The sequence below is a fragment of the Schistocerca nitens genome, chromosome 8, assembly GCF_023898315.1.
Source record: "Schistocerca nitens isolate TAMUIC-IGC-003100 chromosome 8, iqSchNite1.1, whole genome shotgun sequence".
Taxonomy (NCBI): Eukaryota; Metazoa; Arthropoda; class Insecta; order Orthoptera; family Acrididae; genus Schistocerca; species Schistocerca nitens.
In genome coordinates this window covers 558,832,864-558,850,714 of record NC_064621.1, presented here as the reverse complement: position 1 = coordinate 558,850,714, position 17,851 = coordinate 558,832,864, and the positions used below count along the sequence as shown (strand labels likewise).

Genomic DNA, 17,851 nt, shown 5'->3' with positions numbered 1-17,851 from the left:
AGGTTAGAGTTAGATATAGTGGGAATTCGTGAAGTTCGGTGGCAGGAGCAACAAGACTTCTGGTCAGGTGAATACAGGGTTATAAATACAAAATCAAATAGGGGTAATGCAGGAGTAGGTTTAGTAATGGCTACAAAAATAGGAGCGAGGATAAGCTACTATGAACAGCGTAATGAATGCATTATTGTAGCCCACACACTGTTGTACACACCAACAGTACAAGTTTATATGCTGACTAGTGCCACAGATGACAAAGAGATTGAAGAAATGTATGATGAGATAAAAGAAATTATTCAGATAGTGAAGGGAGTCGAAACTTTAATAGTCATGGGGGACTGGAATTCAACAGTAGAAAAAAGAAGAGAAGAATAAGTTGTAGGTGAATATGGAATGGGGGTAAGGAAAGAAAGAGGAAGCCGCCTGACAGAATTTTGCACGGAGCATAACTTAATCATAGCTAACACTTGATTTAACAATCATGGAAGAAGGTTGTATATGTGGCAGAGGCCTGGAGACACTGGAAGGTTTCAGATAGATTATATAATGGTAAGAAAGAGATTTAGGAACCAGATTTTAAATTGTAAGACATTTGCAGGAGCAGATGTGGACTTTGACCACAATCTATTGGTTATGAACTGTGGATTAAAACTGAAGAAACAGCGAAAAGGTAGGAATTTAAGGAGATGGGATCTGGATAAACTGAAAGAACCAGAGGTGGTAGAGGGTTTCAGAGAGAGCATTAGGGAATGATTGACAAGAACAGGGGAAAGAAATACAGTAGAAGAAGAATGGGTAGCTTTGAGAGGTGAAATAGCGAAGGCAGCAGAGTATCAAGTAAGTAAAAAGATGGGGGCTAGTAGAAATCCTTGGATAACAGAAGAGATATTGAACTTAATTGATGAAAGAAGAAAATATAAAAATGCAGTAATGAAGTAGGCAAAAAGGAATACAAACATCTCAAAAATGAGATCGACAGGAAGTCCAAAATGGCTAAGCAGGGATGGCTAGATCACAAATGTGAGGATGTAGAGGCATATATCACTAGGGGTAAGACAGATACTGGCTACAAGAAAATGAAAGAGACCTTTGGAGAAAAGAGAACCACTTGTCTGAATTTCAAGAGCTCAGATGGAGAGGGAAAACAGAATACGAAACAGAATTGTCAGGTACAAAGAATTCAAACAACACAACTTCTCAGACATTTCCTTCTACAGGAAATAAAATAGTACATTTTGTCAAGTACTATTGCTGTACACAGGGAGAGAGGAAACTGACAGAACACCAGTAAAACATTACTGCAGTGAAATGAAGGAACATATAATAGGGTACACACTACTAAAAGCACTAACTAGATCATAATTTAAAAAATGCCTCAATACACTATAATATCCAAGCCACTTTGCTCTGAACTTAAACTGCACGAGCTTCATATATAAAATACCCAGTGTGAACAATCAATAACAATTGTTGCTTAGAAGCAGAAATAAGAATAGCAAGAGATACATTCAGCAGATGCCACCTATCAGTGCAAACTTCCACATACCTTCCACAGGATCTCTCTCTCTCTCTCTCTCTCTCTCTCTCTCTCACACACACACACACACATTACAGTTTCCCTTTTTCAGTTACAGCCATTTCTAGTTGTCTCAATACCCCTCCATGCTCCACATATGCACCTTCTTCTTCTATCCACAGTTAACAATCCATTGTCAACTGACTGACTCAGGACGAAAAGTACATGCTATGAGGGGTGGTAGTATTAATACATGCTTTGAGGGGTTGTAGTTTTACCACAAGCTTTGAGGGGTGGTAGTATTAGTGATTCTGAACAAAAAACTTCATATGGACATATGCCCTATTCCAACTGGTTCCAGACAGAATGTGTCGGGGCACAAAATTAAACTACATTAAATTTCCTACAATAAAAAGACCCTTCTCATTTCTTCTCTAGGACTAACAGTTTGCACGAAGAGAGAGGGAGAATATTGAAATCTTGCACTTAGCGCATGTGCTGTGATAGTTTTGTAGGCCAATTTGAGATAGTTGATAGATGACATGTGTCCTCTAACAAATTGTTCGTTTCAACTTCCTCTGAACTACTGTGGTACATTCTAAACAGTGACAATGTTTGAATACTATAGAAAAAAAATAACACTGTACATTAAATGTGGTCTATCTCGGAAACTATTCTGAACTGCATATGACTTTTTGGTTCAGAATCACTAACACTATCAGCCTTCAAAGTAGAACATTTACCTTTTCTTCCAATTCATCCTGCATTAACAAGGATGTCTCATCTGCCATATCTAATATTTTCAGGTATCGTAACTATGCATTTACCGATCACTGTTTCCAAAATTTAACTAATGAACTATGTATATCCCTGTGCCCTGATATTATACAATATTTCATAAAAGAACACGGGCTGTATCGGAGCATTATTGTAGCTGATACCACAGAGTGTGCAGTGAAGTAAGGTGTATTCTTGGCAAGGGGTCTGTGATAAATATAGCTGGCCAGTTATGTCACACACTGTGTGTAAGGAGACAGGCTGCCGATTAGCTAACTCTTATAGCGTTGGTACCAACTTGGCACCCAGTATCATTAACTGTGGTTACGACTTGTGCTTATTGTATCTCCTCTTGTCTTACAATGAAATTACTACCTAATTTAACTTTACTAATATGAAAATGTCTGTGTAGTTTCAACCCTAGTGATCCAACTAATACGGTGCATCTCTTACAAGACGAAAGGCTTTGTTATTACCCAAGAGAAAAGACAAAGCTACGTATAATTTACATCACACTTAAGGAAGATTTAACCAGTACCTAAGTTAATGAAAAGTTACTTCATAATACAGCTAGTAAAACTGTAATTTCAAGCAAGGGAGGGGGTGGGGGGAACAACAACAAAATCATAGAAAAAGTTGCACTTTCATATAACAAGTGCAATTTGGATGGATCTCCTGTCTCAAACAAAAATTGGAAGATCACTTTTCCTGTGTATACTAACAGAATTCACCCTACAGTCTTGATGTGGGAAACGAAGCAGAGTGAAATTACTAAGAAATATCAGTACAAAAAGCCAAATAAACAAATTGTTAAAATGTAAATCTATTACGCCGCATAACTTATACCTTTAAAATATAGCAATAACAAGCAGGTAAAACGGGACTTTTATTTCTTTGATCCTTTGGCATCTTGTTTGCCTGAAGGTCACTTGCAATTTTCAACAGAATTAATTTGCAGCAGGAGCAAATGCTATTAGTATAACCTCACACAGAGAGGTATACTTCAATAACAACACACGTCAGCATTAATGGTTTACAGCCAGAACACAGAACAAACTGGGCAGACAAATGGTTGGACTATTAACTGAGCTTCTGTCTTAAAATAACTATTGGACTGTGTGGCAGTGTCTACTGTGCCAGCAGCCAGAATAAAGGACAACCTACATCAACTCTCTCTCTCTCTCTCTCTCTCTCTCTCTCTCTCTCTCTGTGTGTGTGTGTGTGTGTGTGTGTGTGTGTGTGTGGGCGCGCGCGCGCGCCATTTCCATGGCTTGATTTAATATTAGGCTATACAATATGTTGTGAGCTAAGTAATAAATACAGTCAGGACTATACTTGAAGACAATTGAGAACCACAAAAGAGAAGTCACAGAAATGCAAAATTTTGTAAAGTACACTAGCAATTAGTGGTAAATGTTCAATGATCATTATATGACAATTAACACTAATGTTTGTCTTTTACATGTGTCAGCAGTGTACAGCCAGGAAGCCCAACCAATAGACCCAGTGATCGAATCTCAATGTCGGCCTTACGTGGAGAAGGCCCTCAGAGAGTTCGGCACATCTGAATATCCTCCAGGTACCGTGGCATGGCAATATTAGTAATCATAATACTAAACAAACAATGTGCTTAGTAATCTTACAGAAACCATTTCTGGCTACAGGTGATAAAGATCAGCAGCATGCTGAACCAGCAGTGTCATCAGAAGATACTGATCAGGTACTGTAAGCTGGACACTTGAGATGAGTTCAGCAATTATGGTGCTGTATCTTTTAATATGAGAACAAAATCCTAAAACAAATATTAATTAGCATACATAATTTATACTCAACAATAAATAATTACTGATGTGTTTTATAGGTTGTATGTCTCTGGACCAAGAAACTTTTCAGTTCCTGACGTTTCATCCAAAGCTGCACTGGACATCTTCTGTGGTCCTTCTGATGACGCTAAGTCTTTCCAACAATTGGCAAGACTCAGCATCCCTAGGAGCACCTCCAGCGCAACACTGTATGAAACATCATGAACTGGAAAGTTTTTTGGACCACGGCCATAATACAACAACAACAACACCCAAAGACTCATCATCAACTACGACATGTGCTTGTGAAAGAATTCACTGAAGAAAAAATTCCACCTACTTAAAATTTTCAAAGTATAGTAGAAATTCAGTGTAAGTGTAATTACATAATTCTTTCTAGGTGCCAAAGTCTGGAGAGGCAGACAGCCCCACTGAGACAGTAGAAGTATCTACCGAGGAGGTAACAAGTAAAGAGGAGGCCGTAGCAAGTGCAGAAGAAGGATTACACAGCACTGAGGATGAAGCAGCCAGTGCAGAAGAAGGACAACAAAGAGAAGAACGGAGTGTTCCCACTGAAGAACTGGGATCACCTGCAAGTGCTGAGGAGGTAACAAAAGATGGTGCTGTGAGTGTAGAGGAGGCGGCAGCCAGCACGGAGGAGGAGGCGGCGGCCGCCAGCGTGGAGGAGGAGGGAGCGGCCAGTGCGGAAGAGGCAGCAGCCAGCGCAGAAGAGGGAGCCGCCAGCGGGGAGGAGGCAGCAGCAGCCAGCGCGGAAGAGGGAGCAGCCAGTGCGGAAGAGGGAGCAGCCAGCGCGGAAGAGGGAGCAGCCAGCGCGGAAGAGGGAGCAGCCAGCGCGGAAGAGGGAGCAGCCAGCGCGGAAGAGGGAGCAGCCAGCGCGGAAGAGGGAGCAGCCAGCGCGGAAGAGGGAGCAGCCAGCGCGGAAGAGGGAGCAGCCAGCGCGGAAGAGGGAGCAGCCAGCGCGGAAGAGGGAGCAGCCAGCGCGGAAGAGGGAGCAGCCAGCGCGGAAGAGGGAGCAGCCAGCGCGGAAGAGGGAGCAGCCAGCGCGGAAGAGGGAGCAGCCAGCGCGGAAGAGGGAGCAGCCAGTGCGGAAGAGGGAGCAGCCAGCGCGGAAGAGGGAGCAGCCAGCGCGGAAGAGGGAGCAGCCAGCGCGGAAGAGGGAGCAGCCAGTGCGGAAGAGGGAGCAGCCAGCGCGGAAGAGGGAACAGCCAGCGCGGAAGAGGGAACAGCCAGCGCGGAAGAGGGAGCAGCCAGCGCGGAAGAGGGAACAGCCAGCGCGGAAGAGGGAGCAACCAGCGCGGAAGAGGGAGCAGCCAGTGTGGAAGAGGGAGCAGTCAGTGCGGAAGAGGGAGCAGTCAGTGCGGAAGAGGGAGCAGCCAGTGCAGAGGAGACTGTGACTAGCACAGAAGAGGGTGCCACCAGCGCGGAAGAGGGTGCCGCCAGTGCGGAAGAGGGTGCAGCAAGTGCGGAAGAGGGTCTCGCCAGCGCGGAAGAGGGTGCCGCCAGCGCGGAAGAGGGTGCAGCAAGCGCGGAAGAGGGTGCAGCAAGCGCGGAAGAGGGTGCAGCAAGCGCGGAAGAGGGTGCAGCAAGCGCGGAAGAGGGTGCAGCAAGCGCGGAAGAGGGTGCAGCAAGCGCGGAAGAGGGTGCAGCAAGCGCAGAAGAGGCTGCAGCCAGCGCGGAAGAGGATGCAGCCAGCGCAGAAGAGGCTGCAGCCAGCGCAGAAGAGGCTGCAGCAAGCACAGAAGAGGCTGCAGCAAGCACAGAAGAGGCTGCAGCAAGCGCAGAAGAGGCTGCCGCAAGCGCAGAAGAGGCTGCCGCAAGCACAGAAGAAGAACAAAAGGAAGATGAGAAACAAAAAGGTGGAACTGATGAGAAAGCAGCTGAGGATGCAGAGGAAAAACCTGTGGATATTCCTGAAGGAAAAGATGTTGGTCCTGAATCAGCTGAGAGTAAGTGATGCTCTTCAAGTTTTGCATTTGTACTTCAATATGTGTACTTCTAGTAGCAACGAGGTGAGTGTACAGTAACATTCATGCATTTAAATCTGATAACTGTAAAAACACGAAGAAAACGGCTGGTTGACTCTCTCACAAACAAAACCTGAAACAAACAACACCTGAATAGTACTCATCAACTCTAATGACATTCAGTCTTCAGATAATGGTTGCCACTGATGAAAAAGTTTATTAAGTTACTTCCATTGCTCTCCTGTCAATCACACTGAAAACTTTTGTTCTGTTATTACTCCTTCATACCTCTATTTGCATAAGTCCTTTGCCCCAGGATCTTTTCTCTTGGTCGTGACTTTTAAAGAATGATAGTGGCACATGACAAGAATTTATTACAGTCCAATTTAGCCACTACTATCAATGAAACAATAAATCTATTTCAAAATAAAGAATGCTATTCGCAAAATAACTACACTGTGAAAAACATCTACGGATTCCTTAATCCTAAAAACTACTAAAATTTCTAGTCATAAACTACAGTTCAATGAAACTGTTATTTGTGATAGTGAACTGACAGCAAATAGAGTCAACAACAATGTAAACTTCAATTTGTAAACACTTCTGTAGATAGACTCAGTCCTCTCAAGTATTTGCAAATCATTCAATAACACCAATGTTTCCTTGTGCCGGTACTTTTCATGTGTTCAGAACAGGCATGATTTTCATACTGTTGTACTTCGCACTGCAAGGGAATATGTACGAGGGTCACCCCAAAAGAAATGCACATTTTTTTTTAATCCATCTTTTATTCTACATGTTTTAAAGTTTTACAGTGTGTAGATACATCCTTTAGAAACAATATTTTCATTTCTCCACATAATTTCCATCCCTCTCAACTGCCTTACACCATCTTTGAACCAGCACCTGTATACCCACCGGGTAAAATTCTGGACCAACCTGTTGGAGCCACTGTTTGGCAGCGAGCACTAGGGAGTCATAATCTTCAAACCTTGTTCCATGAAGAGAGTCTTTCAGTTTCCCAAAGAGATGATAGACACATGGAGCCAGGTCAGGACTGTACGGCAGGTGTTTCAGTGTTTTCCATCCGAGTTTTGTGATTGCTTCCACGGTTGTTTGACTGACATGTGGCCGTGCATTGTCGTGCAACAGCAAAACATCCTGCTTTTGCCAATGTGGTCGAACACGACTCAGTTGAGCTTGAAGTTTCTTCAGTGTCGTCACATATGCATCAGAATTTATGGTGGTTCCACTTGGCATGATGTCCACAAACAAAAGAGTCCTTCGGAATCGAAAAACATCATAGCCATAACTTTTCCAGCAGAAGGCGTGTTTTGAATTTTTTTTTTCCTTGGGTGAATTTGCATGATGGCACTCCACTGATTGGCTCTTCGTCTCTGGTGAAAAATGATGGAGCCATGTTTCATCACCTGTCACAATTCTTCCAAGAAATTCATCTCCACCATTCTCGTACTGTTCCAAAAGTTCGCTGCATGCCGTTTTTCCTGTTTCTTTGTGAGCCACCGTAAACATCCTGGAAACCCATCTGGCACAAACCTTTTTTAATGCCAACACTTTCAGTATTCTGCAAACACTTCCTTCCCCTATCTCAACATAGCGTGACAATTAGTTCACTGTGATGCATCTGTCAGCAGTCACCAATTCGTTAACTCTCTGCACATTGCCTGGAGTGTGTGCAGTACAAGGCCTGCCACTGCGAGGACAATCCTCAATATTGCCGTGCCCGGTTTCATCACGTAACCTGCTTCCCCACCGGCTAACTGTGCTGCGATCGACAGCAGCATCTCCATACACCTTTTTCAACCTCTTGTGGATGTTCCCCACTGTCTCGTTTTCACAGCACAGGAATTCTATGACAGCACGTTGCTTCTGACGAATGTCAAGTGTAGCAACCATCTTGAAGACATGCTGTGACAGTGCCACTCACAGGAACAAGCTGAGCTAAGTTCGAAAACAAGCGGGAAGGATGTATCTACACACTGTAAAACGTTCACACATCCAGAATGAAAACCGTATTTTTACAAAAATAGTGTGCATTTCTTTTGGAGTGACCCTTGTACAAAGAGCACAATATTATTCACAAATGAAGAGGCAAAGAATATTTCCTCTATGATTGTTAAGTTATCCAGTCAACTGTGTGTTTTATTTCTTTCTCTAGGTGAGGAACCAATAACAGAAGCGGAACCAATCCCTGAGGAAGAACTAACACAGGTAGGCCTTTAGATTTTTTTTTTTTTTTTTTTTTTTTTTTTTAACAGTAGAACTTAATGGACAGCAATCGAAATCTGCCACTGCAAATTAGGCTTGAAGATATGTATGATAACAATCCCAAACAATATTCCACTGTTACATCTTAAATTGAAACTTCCGCTTATTATTCACAGAGCAATGACTAGACAATAAGTACAAGACCACGAGTAATTCTACTCTTAACAGACAGTCTTCCTATTTTCAAATCATTTACTATTAATGTTCTCTCTCTCTCACTCACTCACTCACTCATACACACACACACACACACACACACACACACACACACACACACACACAGTTGGACTAACACTGCTAACAAAAATTCCTTTGCTAAATTTTAACCCTTGGTTATTCTAAAGGAAACATCATCTGTCAAAACATTTATAATACCCCAGAAGGTGAAAACATGTTTAATCTTAGTTGAAGATGTGTTTATCTTGGGTAAGACTGAAGCACACACAGCTTCTGAAGAATTTCTTATGTGCTGCTCGTTTACAGAGCAACGCTTCCAGTGCTAAGTGTACATTAGCACCAACAAAGTAACATGAAACTGCTTCTTGGTTGGCATGTTGTTGTAGTTCAGATTGTGTTACACAACCTCATGTGCTCTTACGTCACTGGTACTATGCATCGATCACTGGAGGTGCACCTTCATTAATAAACTGGAAAAAAGAAATGCCTCGGAAGCGGTGTATACTTCACATGCTTGCCTTAACACAAAATTTTTGGTCTCGTGGGGAATTATCCATGTCCTTACTGATTTATTTTATTTTTTATTTTTTACTTACATGTAAAGTTCCAAGTCTGTAGGAGCAAATTGAGGAGCAAATCTCCAAGGTCATGTAACATGTCAGTATATGAAATTACAATATAACAGTAATAACAGATAAAAATAAAATGTTTATGAGCCCAAAAAAGTCAGTCCATAAGTTTAAGTAAACGCAATCAACAATACAACAGGAACCAGCTTACTTTTTCAAGTAACTCCTCAACAGAATAGGAGTGACCCATGAGGAAACTCTTCAGTTTCGATTTGAAAGCGCGTGGATTATCGCTAAGATTTTTGAATTTGAGTGGTAGTTTACTGAAAATGGATGCAGCAGTATACTGCACACCTTTCTGCACAAGAGTTAAGGAAGTCCAGTCCAAATGCAGGTTTGATTTCCGCCGAGTATTAACTGAGTGAAAGCTGCTTATTCTTGGGAATAAGGTAATATTGTCAACAAGAAATGACAGTAAGGAATATAAATATTGAGAGGCCAATATCAAAATACCCAGACTCATGAACAGGGGTCGACAAGAGGTTCGTGAACTTACACCACTTATTGCCTGAACCACCAATTTCTGAGCCAAAAATATCCTTTTAGAATGAGAAGAGTTACCCCAAACTATAATACCATACGACATAAGGGAATGAAAATAAGCAAAGTAGACTAATTTTCATGTCGAACGATCACTCACTTCTGATACCATTCGAATAGTAAAAATGGCAGTATTAAGTCTTTGAACAAGAACCTGAACGTGCGCTTTCCATGACCGTTTACTATCTATCTGAACACCTAGAAATTTGAACTGCTCAGTTTCATAAATCATATGCCCGTTCTGTGAAATTAAAACATCAGGTTTTGTTGAATTGTGTATTAGAAACTGTAAAAACTGAGTGTTACTGTGATTTAGCGTTAGTTTATTTTATAGAAGCCATGAACTTATGTCATGTACTGCACTATTTGAAACCGAGCCAATGTTGCACACAACATACTTTAACTACCAAGCTAGTGTCATCAGCAAACAGTGTTACCCTTAATACTAGAGGGCATATAATTTATATAAATAACGAACAGGAATGGCCCCAACAATGATCCCTGGGGCACCCCACCAATTGACCGTACTCCACTCAAACCTCACATCACAGCCACTCTCAACATTGTGAATAATGACCTTTTGCTGTCTGTTGATAAAGTAAGAGGTAAGCCAATAGTGAGCTACTCCCCGTATTCTGTAGTGGTCCACCTACTGGAGCAATATTTCGCAATCAATACAATCAAACGCCTTAGTTTAATCAAAAAATACAGCTAGCGTTTGAAACTTTTGTTTAACCCATTCAGTACCTCACAGAGAAAAGAGAATACAGCATTTTCAGTTGTTAAGTGACTTCTAAAGCTGAACTGTACATTTGACAGCAAATCGTGTGATATAAAATGATCAATTATCCTTACATACACAGCCTTTTCAATAATTTTAAACACTGATGGCATAGAAATAGTTATAAAATTGTCTACATTATCCCTTTTTCACTTTATATAAAGCGGCTTTACTACTGAGTACTTTAATTGTTCAGGAAACTGACCATTCCTAAGGGAAAAATTACAAATATGGCTAAGTACAGGGCTAACATGTGCAGCACAGTACTTTAATATTCTGTTAGGCGCTCCATTATATCCAGGAGAGTCCTTAGTCTTCAGTGATTTAATTATTGACTCAATCTCCCCCTTGTCTGTATCACAGAGGAGAATTTCAGACACGTTTGCTTGACAATAGCCAAAGTCAAAATTTCCTCAACAGTAAGTTTGATTACAAATAAAATAATACTATGCAGGAAAGATCATTCTCTGGTAGTTCTAACTTTTTTCCGATCATATCTCTTGTTCAGTAAAATATACTGCACATAAATTAAGAAAGAGTGTGATTAAAATAATTTGCAACTTTTGACAGATCAGCCCAGTGGAGGGGACACGATGTTGATGCCCAGGAAACATGAACTATGAGCCAGTTTACCCTCTTGTGCCACCCACAGGTCAGCAGGTAGAGTGCATCGTGCTGCTACGCCGTTAGTAAACAGAATCACGTAGTGCTCAGCACCAGCTGTTTCCATGCTCAAGGTTTTTTTTTTTTTTTTTTTATTAGTATTGTCTCAGTAGCAGTCTCAACATTAGATCTACTATAAACATCATGTCCGAGAACACATTAGCTGACTTCAGAGACATCAAGGGTTAGAATGGGAATTCCAATCTGCCAGACAAGGCTGTGAATATTCTGAACCAAAGTGGGGATATAATTTTAGATGTTTCAGGAGAGACGGACAGAACAGGAATTGTACACAACATTTATGAACCTATGGCGCTGAGAAATGAAATGGAGAAGGAAAGGAACGAAGATGAGAATGATGAAGCATCACCAGGCCAGTTCCTCCAGAAAACACTGACCATGAAACGTAGTTCTGACAGAATGGTAACCAAGATGGATGCATTGCAGCAGGTGGAATACACAAACGTAAATGGTTATTATCAGTACAAGGGGTCCCCTAAAAAAAAGAGCTTGGTTTCCAGCATAAGTTTTTGTCTTGGAAGTTCGCCATACAGAAAAGCAACATAGTGGCCTAATGATCCTAGTACCTGTGGGCCATGAGAAGCATCTCATTCAAAGGCACTGCGTGCCTTGACAAGACATGTTAATGTATGCCACACATTCACAGAAGGCTGGAGAGGCTGCACAGCCAAATGAACAACAAAAGCATTGATATAACTGGGTGGCAGGATAATCATTCTTCGTATTAGCTCGGCTTGTGGTTTCAGTACAAACTGCTATTGGTGCTCCGTTCAAGAAAGCTAGATAAGTATCATGAGGAAATTAATGTCACAGTTTTCTGCAGAATGCCTTCCAAATTTTCTGCTCCAATATGTATACAAAAGCTGCAACACTACTGTCAAGGAAAGCAGAAATTTTTTCGGTGCAGAAAAATATTTCATCAGTGAAAATTGAATTTGTCATGAATACGGTTCATGGAACTTGGAATGTGCGGAACTGTCAAAAGTCACAACTTATTTTAATTACACAAGAAATACATGTAAAACTTGTCTATTGTGATAACTTCATTAACTCACAGATATTTAGTACTACTGATTTTATAACCCAGTAAACTGATTTTCCACAGGAAATGGAGATTCCAGACAAGCTGCGACCTAGAGAACACATTGCAAAAATACTACAACTTGATTCTGAATCTGCCGAAAAAGAGCTAATGCTGAGCAAGGTAGCCGATATTATACTGCGAGATTTAAAGCGCCTCTATGACAATGCTATCAAGCCTCTTGAAACACTTTATAAATACAGAGACCTCAGCAACCGACACTTTGGAGGTAAGCAGATATTTAACGTTTGTGTGCAGCTGTACTACTCTCCTTTCCACAGCTAGTTGAATACAGAAATGATTTTATCATCTGCCTCAACAACTACATTCCAAAACTACTACTTCATCTCATTTATACCTTCTGAGATACATATGTGTGTGTGTGACTGTACGTTATCACTTTCTCCAAGTTACACTACACAGGTTCTGCCAGAATCAATTGTCCTCAAGTGTTCCAGCACTGTATGATGCCTTTGTGTATTAACTCAATTCAGTGCCTAAAAATCTGGAGGGTGGAGGGAGATGAACATTTAACCTCATGCCAACAACAAGGTTATTACAGGAGAACTAAGCAGGATTGAGGAAATAAATAAACTTTTTTCCTTTTCAATCCCAGAATTTGCCTTAACAGGTTTAGATCAGGGGTCATCAAGCCTTTTCACTCAAGAGCCAATACTAACATTGTGGGGTAGCACCTCGGGCTGCGTATTACTCGTAGGTAACCTACATAAATTAGTATGTTATGAGCTCCCCAATACACTAACTATAGCTAAGGTGCTAAAATTTTGCCCACTACCCACCAAGTACCGATCGTTAAAAGTGGGCCCCATGCGAAACAATTTGTCTAAACTGTTCTCTGTTTCAGACTGCTGCCACCTTCAGTGACCCCAAAGTTTTTACAATGTAATTGTCTGACAAAGTATTGCCATATTGTCTGTGTGAGCAGGTGATTACTTGAGTAACCGACAGTAATTGTACTTAGATTTAAATGTAAGCTGCAATTTGAGACACAATCATGTATGTTTACGAAAAATTTTGAATGTCATTCTTCTTCTGTTTACTGCACTGAATTACAACAGACTTAATTCATATTCGTTGCTACAATGCATTTGGAAATAAGTGTCTCTACAAAGCACATTGATGAATCCATGTTATTTGCATTTGAAAATTGTAGCATAGCAGCTCAATAGTATGAGGCACATAGGCACATGAGTTGTCAGCACTGGAAGATAAAAAATAAAACATAACGTCCTCTCAACCCCAAGTGGTGGCGTTACTTGCCGCTCTGCCCCGGAGGCTAGCAGCCAATTTTACACAGCTTATGCCCCTACTCACCAATGTCCATAAAGACTGAAAAAATCTTAAAATATTGTTTTCTCTGTAAGTATTTTTGTTTGTTACTGAGCACGAAAACTACAGACTTAACAAGTTCTTCATGTTATCTGACATTTTTGGATTCAGCTATTAGTTGCTGGATACATATTGTTATAAATTAGGGCTGAGAACCACGGGCAGCATGATTATTTGATTCAAGTCTCATGTGGTCTGTGGGCTGCTGTTTGACAACCACTGGTTTAGATGACAGTTGAACAGGGATTTGAAACCTCATCTTCCCAAATGTGGGGCCAGTGTCTCACCACTGTGCCACCTAGTTCAGTCACTGCCTTTACAATTCTGGGTTACAGCCACTGCACCTCAGTTTAATTGCCTGTGTTTTCCTGTGCATCTGATATCTATTTCTCGAAGTTTGTACAGAAAACCATACATTTGCTACATGTAAATGACAGCATGAGAGAATTCATTGCAACAAGTAGTGGTGCCATTCAAATAATAGCAGAAACTCCTAATAAGAAATAAGAAAAAGTAAGAGCACAGAAATTGTAACTTGGAAATGGAAAACCTATTTAAGCATCGGAAGTAAGATTTCCTGGAATGGTCACAGTCAAAGGCCGTAACTCACAGATATTCATAAAGTCTCAAAATTAAAAGCTACAAACCAGAAGGCAGAGAAGTCTGGGAATTAAGAACAAATGGTCACTGTCAAAGACAACTGCCTGTTAGCTGATATAATGGTGGTGAGAATAACAATTTTGACTTCAGCGATTACTGACTCAGTCCACAGCACTGCAGAAAAATAAAGATAAGTTGGGCAGGATAAGAGTTTCAGAATGGAAACTGGGAGAGAACAAAGCGGAGAATGAAACTACACAGTACATTCCTTTCAGTACTAAACTTCTGAAACAACGGAGTCTGCAAACTCAGAAACATCCTTCACAGAGTGCACAGTTTGTAGTTCAACAAAAAGCTGTCTACATATGTTACAGGCTTTAAGATGTGGCTACTACTGCACTAAGCAAAGAGTGAATAAAAAAATAAAAAAAAAATGCTACACCTGAAAAGTTACACAGTGAAAGCAATGTAAAATATTAAATGCAAGGTTAAACAAATTTAATGTGCCTATAAATGACTGAGCTGAATAATTCAAGTATCTACTGGAGCGCTCTAAATGTTCTTTGACAGCAATGGCAAAGTGTTAGCAATCAGGCTTTCCTTCTCATCCCATCCAGTAAGTCTCCCCTGACCCACAGCTCTGGCTGACTTTTGCAAAATCTACCACTTTCCTAGACCTCTACAGTCCTTTTCCGTCACCCACTTCCTTGCCCTTCAGCCCTTCTGCCTGAATGAGGAGCCACTGGCTCCAAAAGCTTGTTTAATAATAACATTCTTTTATGTGTGTGTTCTGCCACTGCTTGGTGAGTAGATTTTTTTAAATCTATCCATGAAATTAAAGTATTAACAATGATTTATTTGGTATTATAGACAAGGTGTTCTGGTAAGAGTGACATAAAACACACATTTTTCTCAGAGTGTTTCACACATAGTAAGATGCAAGGAAGGAAACAAGTTGAGTAGGGACATAAGGCTTAAGGAAGTTGTAAAAGTAGAATGGATAAGAAGAAAAAGTAAGGTAGGTGTAATTTCAGGGAATAATGTCCTAATTAATGCTGTATTGCTGAAGGCCTTATTACCAAATAACACCTATTTCTTGATACTGACATTATTCAATACTGGACATGCTTAAGATGGCATGCAATCTGCTTGGATCCAAGCAAGTGAGAGTAGTGCAAAACACTGGCAAACACTCTAAGTCAAATGACAATGTAAGACAAGCTGTTTTCTAATACTCTCTTTTCATTTTTCTTTCAGATCCCGAAATCTTTTCAAAACCTCTGATACTATTTATGGGTCCCTGGAGTGGAGGGAAGTCCTCTATCATCAATTATCTCTTAGACAATGAATACACAGGAACCGCACTACGAACAGGTAAGAAAAATGTCACACCAACAAGATGTGTGTTCAGCAAAAATATACATTTCAAAAAAAAATATGTTTCTTCATCTTTAATCCACTACAAGTTTGCACTGAATCATGTCAATGAAGAGTCTCTTCTCCATAAACTGAACCAGATTCTTTATGTCCCGTAAATCAGAATTACTCAACATGTTATGACAGTATTTTTGTCTTTTTACTTTCAAATTTGCTGCATTGGTATTATGTATCAATATTATGCATTGAACAATGGAAATTTCTAGATGCACAATATGTAAAATAAAGGAAAAGCAATCACTCACCTATAGCAGACCGCCTGCAGTGCATAGAAACATGTGACAGAAAACTAGGTAGTTATTAAGCTTGCGACAAATGCTCGGCTATTATTTGGTATTCATCCTATTAGGCAACTTTTATCCTATTCAGCTGAATACTGAATATCTAGGTACTATTTGCCCAAACATCGAATACTAATGTAAGATGTGCCGTAATCAGATAACTGGTAAAATTAAAATATTTTTTTATTTCATATTATTTTTATTTTCCTTGTAATCATTAAACTAGTGGTAATCGACTTCCATATTACAAATGTTAACAAAAAGTTAGGTATCAAATAAAATACATTTATGTATTCTGCAGCCTAATTTTTTTAAATAATAAATGACTATGCATTTGAATTCTCGTAATTGAAATTCAGAATTGGAAGATTATGGTGTGGAAGGACTAATTTTTCTGAATTTTTAGGCAGCAGTTTACTAGTTTTCTTCTCGTAGACATTGCCCCCCTCTCTGCAACCACCTCTACAAAGCAATCCACAATCCATAAAAGATGAGTGAATAGTTTGGCATAGACTCTGCACTTCGATTTTCATCCTCTTGGCCTGAATAGGGGACGAATTTGCACTACCGTTGCTGCTTGTTTCATGATCCACCTTTAGGCTATTGATCAAAATATACTGCCTTACTTTTTCTCTTTGCAGTTGACTCGTGAAAAAACATTTTAAAGCATGGGCCTTAAGTGGTAGCCACCAAGTAATTTTTACTTTTTGTGATGTCTTCAAATCAAACTTGCAAACCCTTATTGTATATCAAGCCTCAACTGGCTTAATTTGTGTGTAAGCTCTGACATGCTCATTTTATTGCAATATCGCATTCATTTAACAACATATTTATTTAACAATAATTTCAGAAGTGCAAGTGTATCCAGAATTTGTGATTCTCATTACGTTCTCAAATGGTTGTAGTAATTTCTAAAGTTGGTCTAAAAGCTCCCATTGTGCACCAATCACACTGGCAATATCACAATCCATGAGACAAGTGTGAAATGTCCCGTTTTTGTTCCATTAGCCTTGCAAGCATATAATGGGTGGAATTCCACTGCGTTCACACATCTTGTACCAATTCATACTGATGGAGATCCAAATCTTTTAGGATGGAATGCAGTTTTTATAGTGCAGTGCCAAAATGATTAAAATGAGTTATGATCCTCCTACCTGTTACTATCATTTGAGTCACATCTGACTGAGCCTTCATACAATCATTAACAATTAATTGAAGAGCATGAATGAAACAATGCACTGAAGCCAACTCTGCATTACTAACAACTTTTCTTATGTTTTGCCCAATGTCACAAATAACAACATGAGTTTTTGCCTGCTGGATGTCCCATAAACTTGCAATCTCCTGTAAACTAATCGCTATGTTTTCTGCTGTGTGTTGTCCCTCAAAATGGTTGATGCTCAATAGTACATGTCTGACATTGAATTCATGATCAATAATATGTGCAGTAAAACTTAGAACACTGTTTTGATTATGCAAGCATGTCCACAAGTCGCATGTCACATAAATATAATCAGTCTCTGAAATTAATCTTTTAATTGTCTCAACCAGCTTATAATATATTTCTGGAATTATTTTGTCTGAAAAGTAAGGGTGGCTTGGTATTTTATACTGTGGCAAAGCGCTATTAGTTAGTCTTCTAAAACTAACCCTTTCTCCTATATTTACAGCCTCATTGTCAAGTGTATCATTTTGGCACTCAAAAGATGGTATTTTTTAGCCTTGGGATCATTAATATCTCATGGTTTGCATATTTCAGACCTTTCTTCAAGACTCAGTGGTTTTCTTGATGTCAAAGGTTTATTTACTATGTTCACAACTGTGTTTATTTTTCAAATGATTTATCATTCCTGATGTAGTCGCCTGCTTTCCAGTACTACCATGAGAAATTTTTATTTCGCACAGTTTACACACAACACTTTTTG

General features: G+C 40.0%; 2 protein-coding genes across 4 annotated transcripts in view; one reads left to right on the top strand and one right to left on the bottom strand.

Moving 5' to 3' along the window:
* LOC126199360 (putative protein FAM10A4) overlaps positions 1-17,851 on the bottom strand; it is a 203,465-nt gene that overhangs the window by 109,164 nt on the left and 76,450 nt on the right. The gene's annotated exons all lie outside the window — the stretch shown is intronic.
* LOC126199358 (uncharacterized abhydrolase domain-containing protein DDB_G0269086-like) overlaps positions 1-17,851 on the top strand; it is a 74,089-nt gene that overhangs the window by 41,550 nt on the left and 14,688 nt on the right. The window contains exons 2-7 of one of the 2 annotated variants that reach the window (XM_049936224.1): positions 3,765-3,869; positions 3,955-4,010; positions 4,493-6,059; positions 8,257-8,309; positions 12,283-12,487; positions 15,466-15,582. In XM_049936224.1, coding sequence (XP_049792181.1) covers positions 3,765-3,869; positions 3,955-4,010; positions 4,493-6,059; positions 8,257-8,309; positions 12,283-12,487; positions 15,466-15,582 — 2,103 coding nt within the window. Of the gene's footprint in view, positions 1-3,761; positions 3,870-3,954; positions 4,011-4,492; positions 6,060-8,256; positions 8,310-12,282; positions 12,488-15,465; positions 15,583-17,851 lie in introns of both variants that reach the window. The other variant, XM_049936223.1, reaches the window with a different exon arrangement.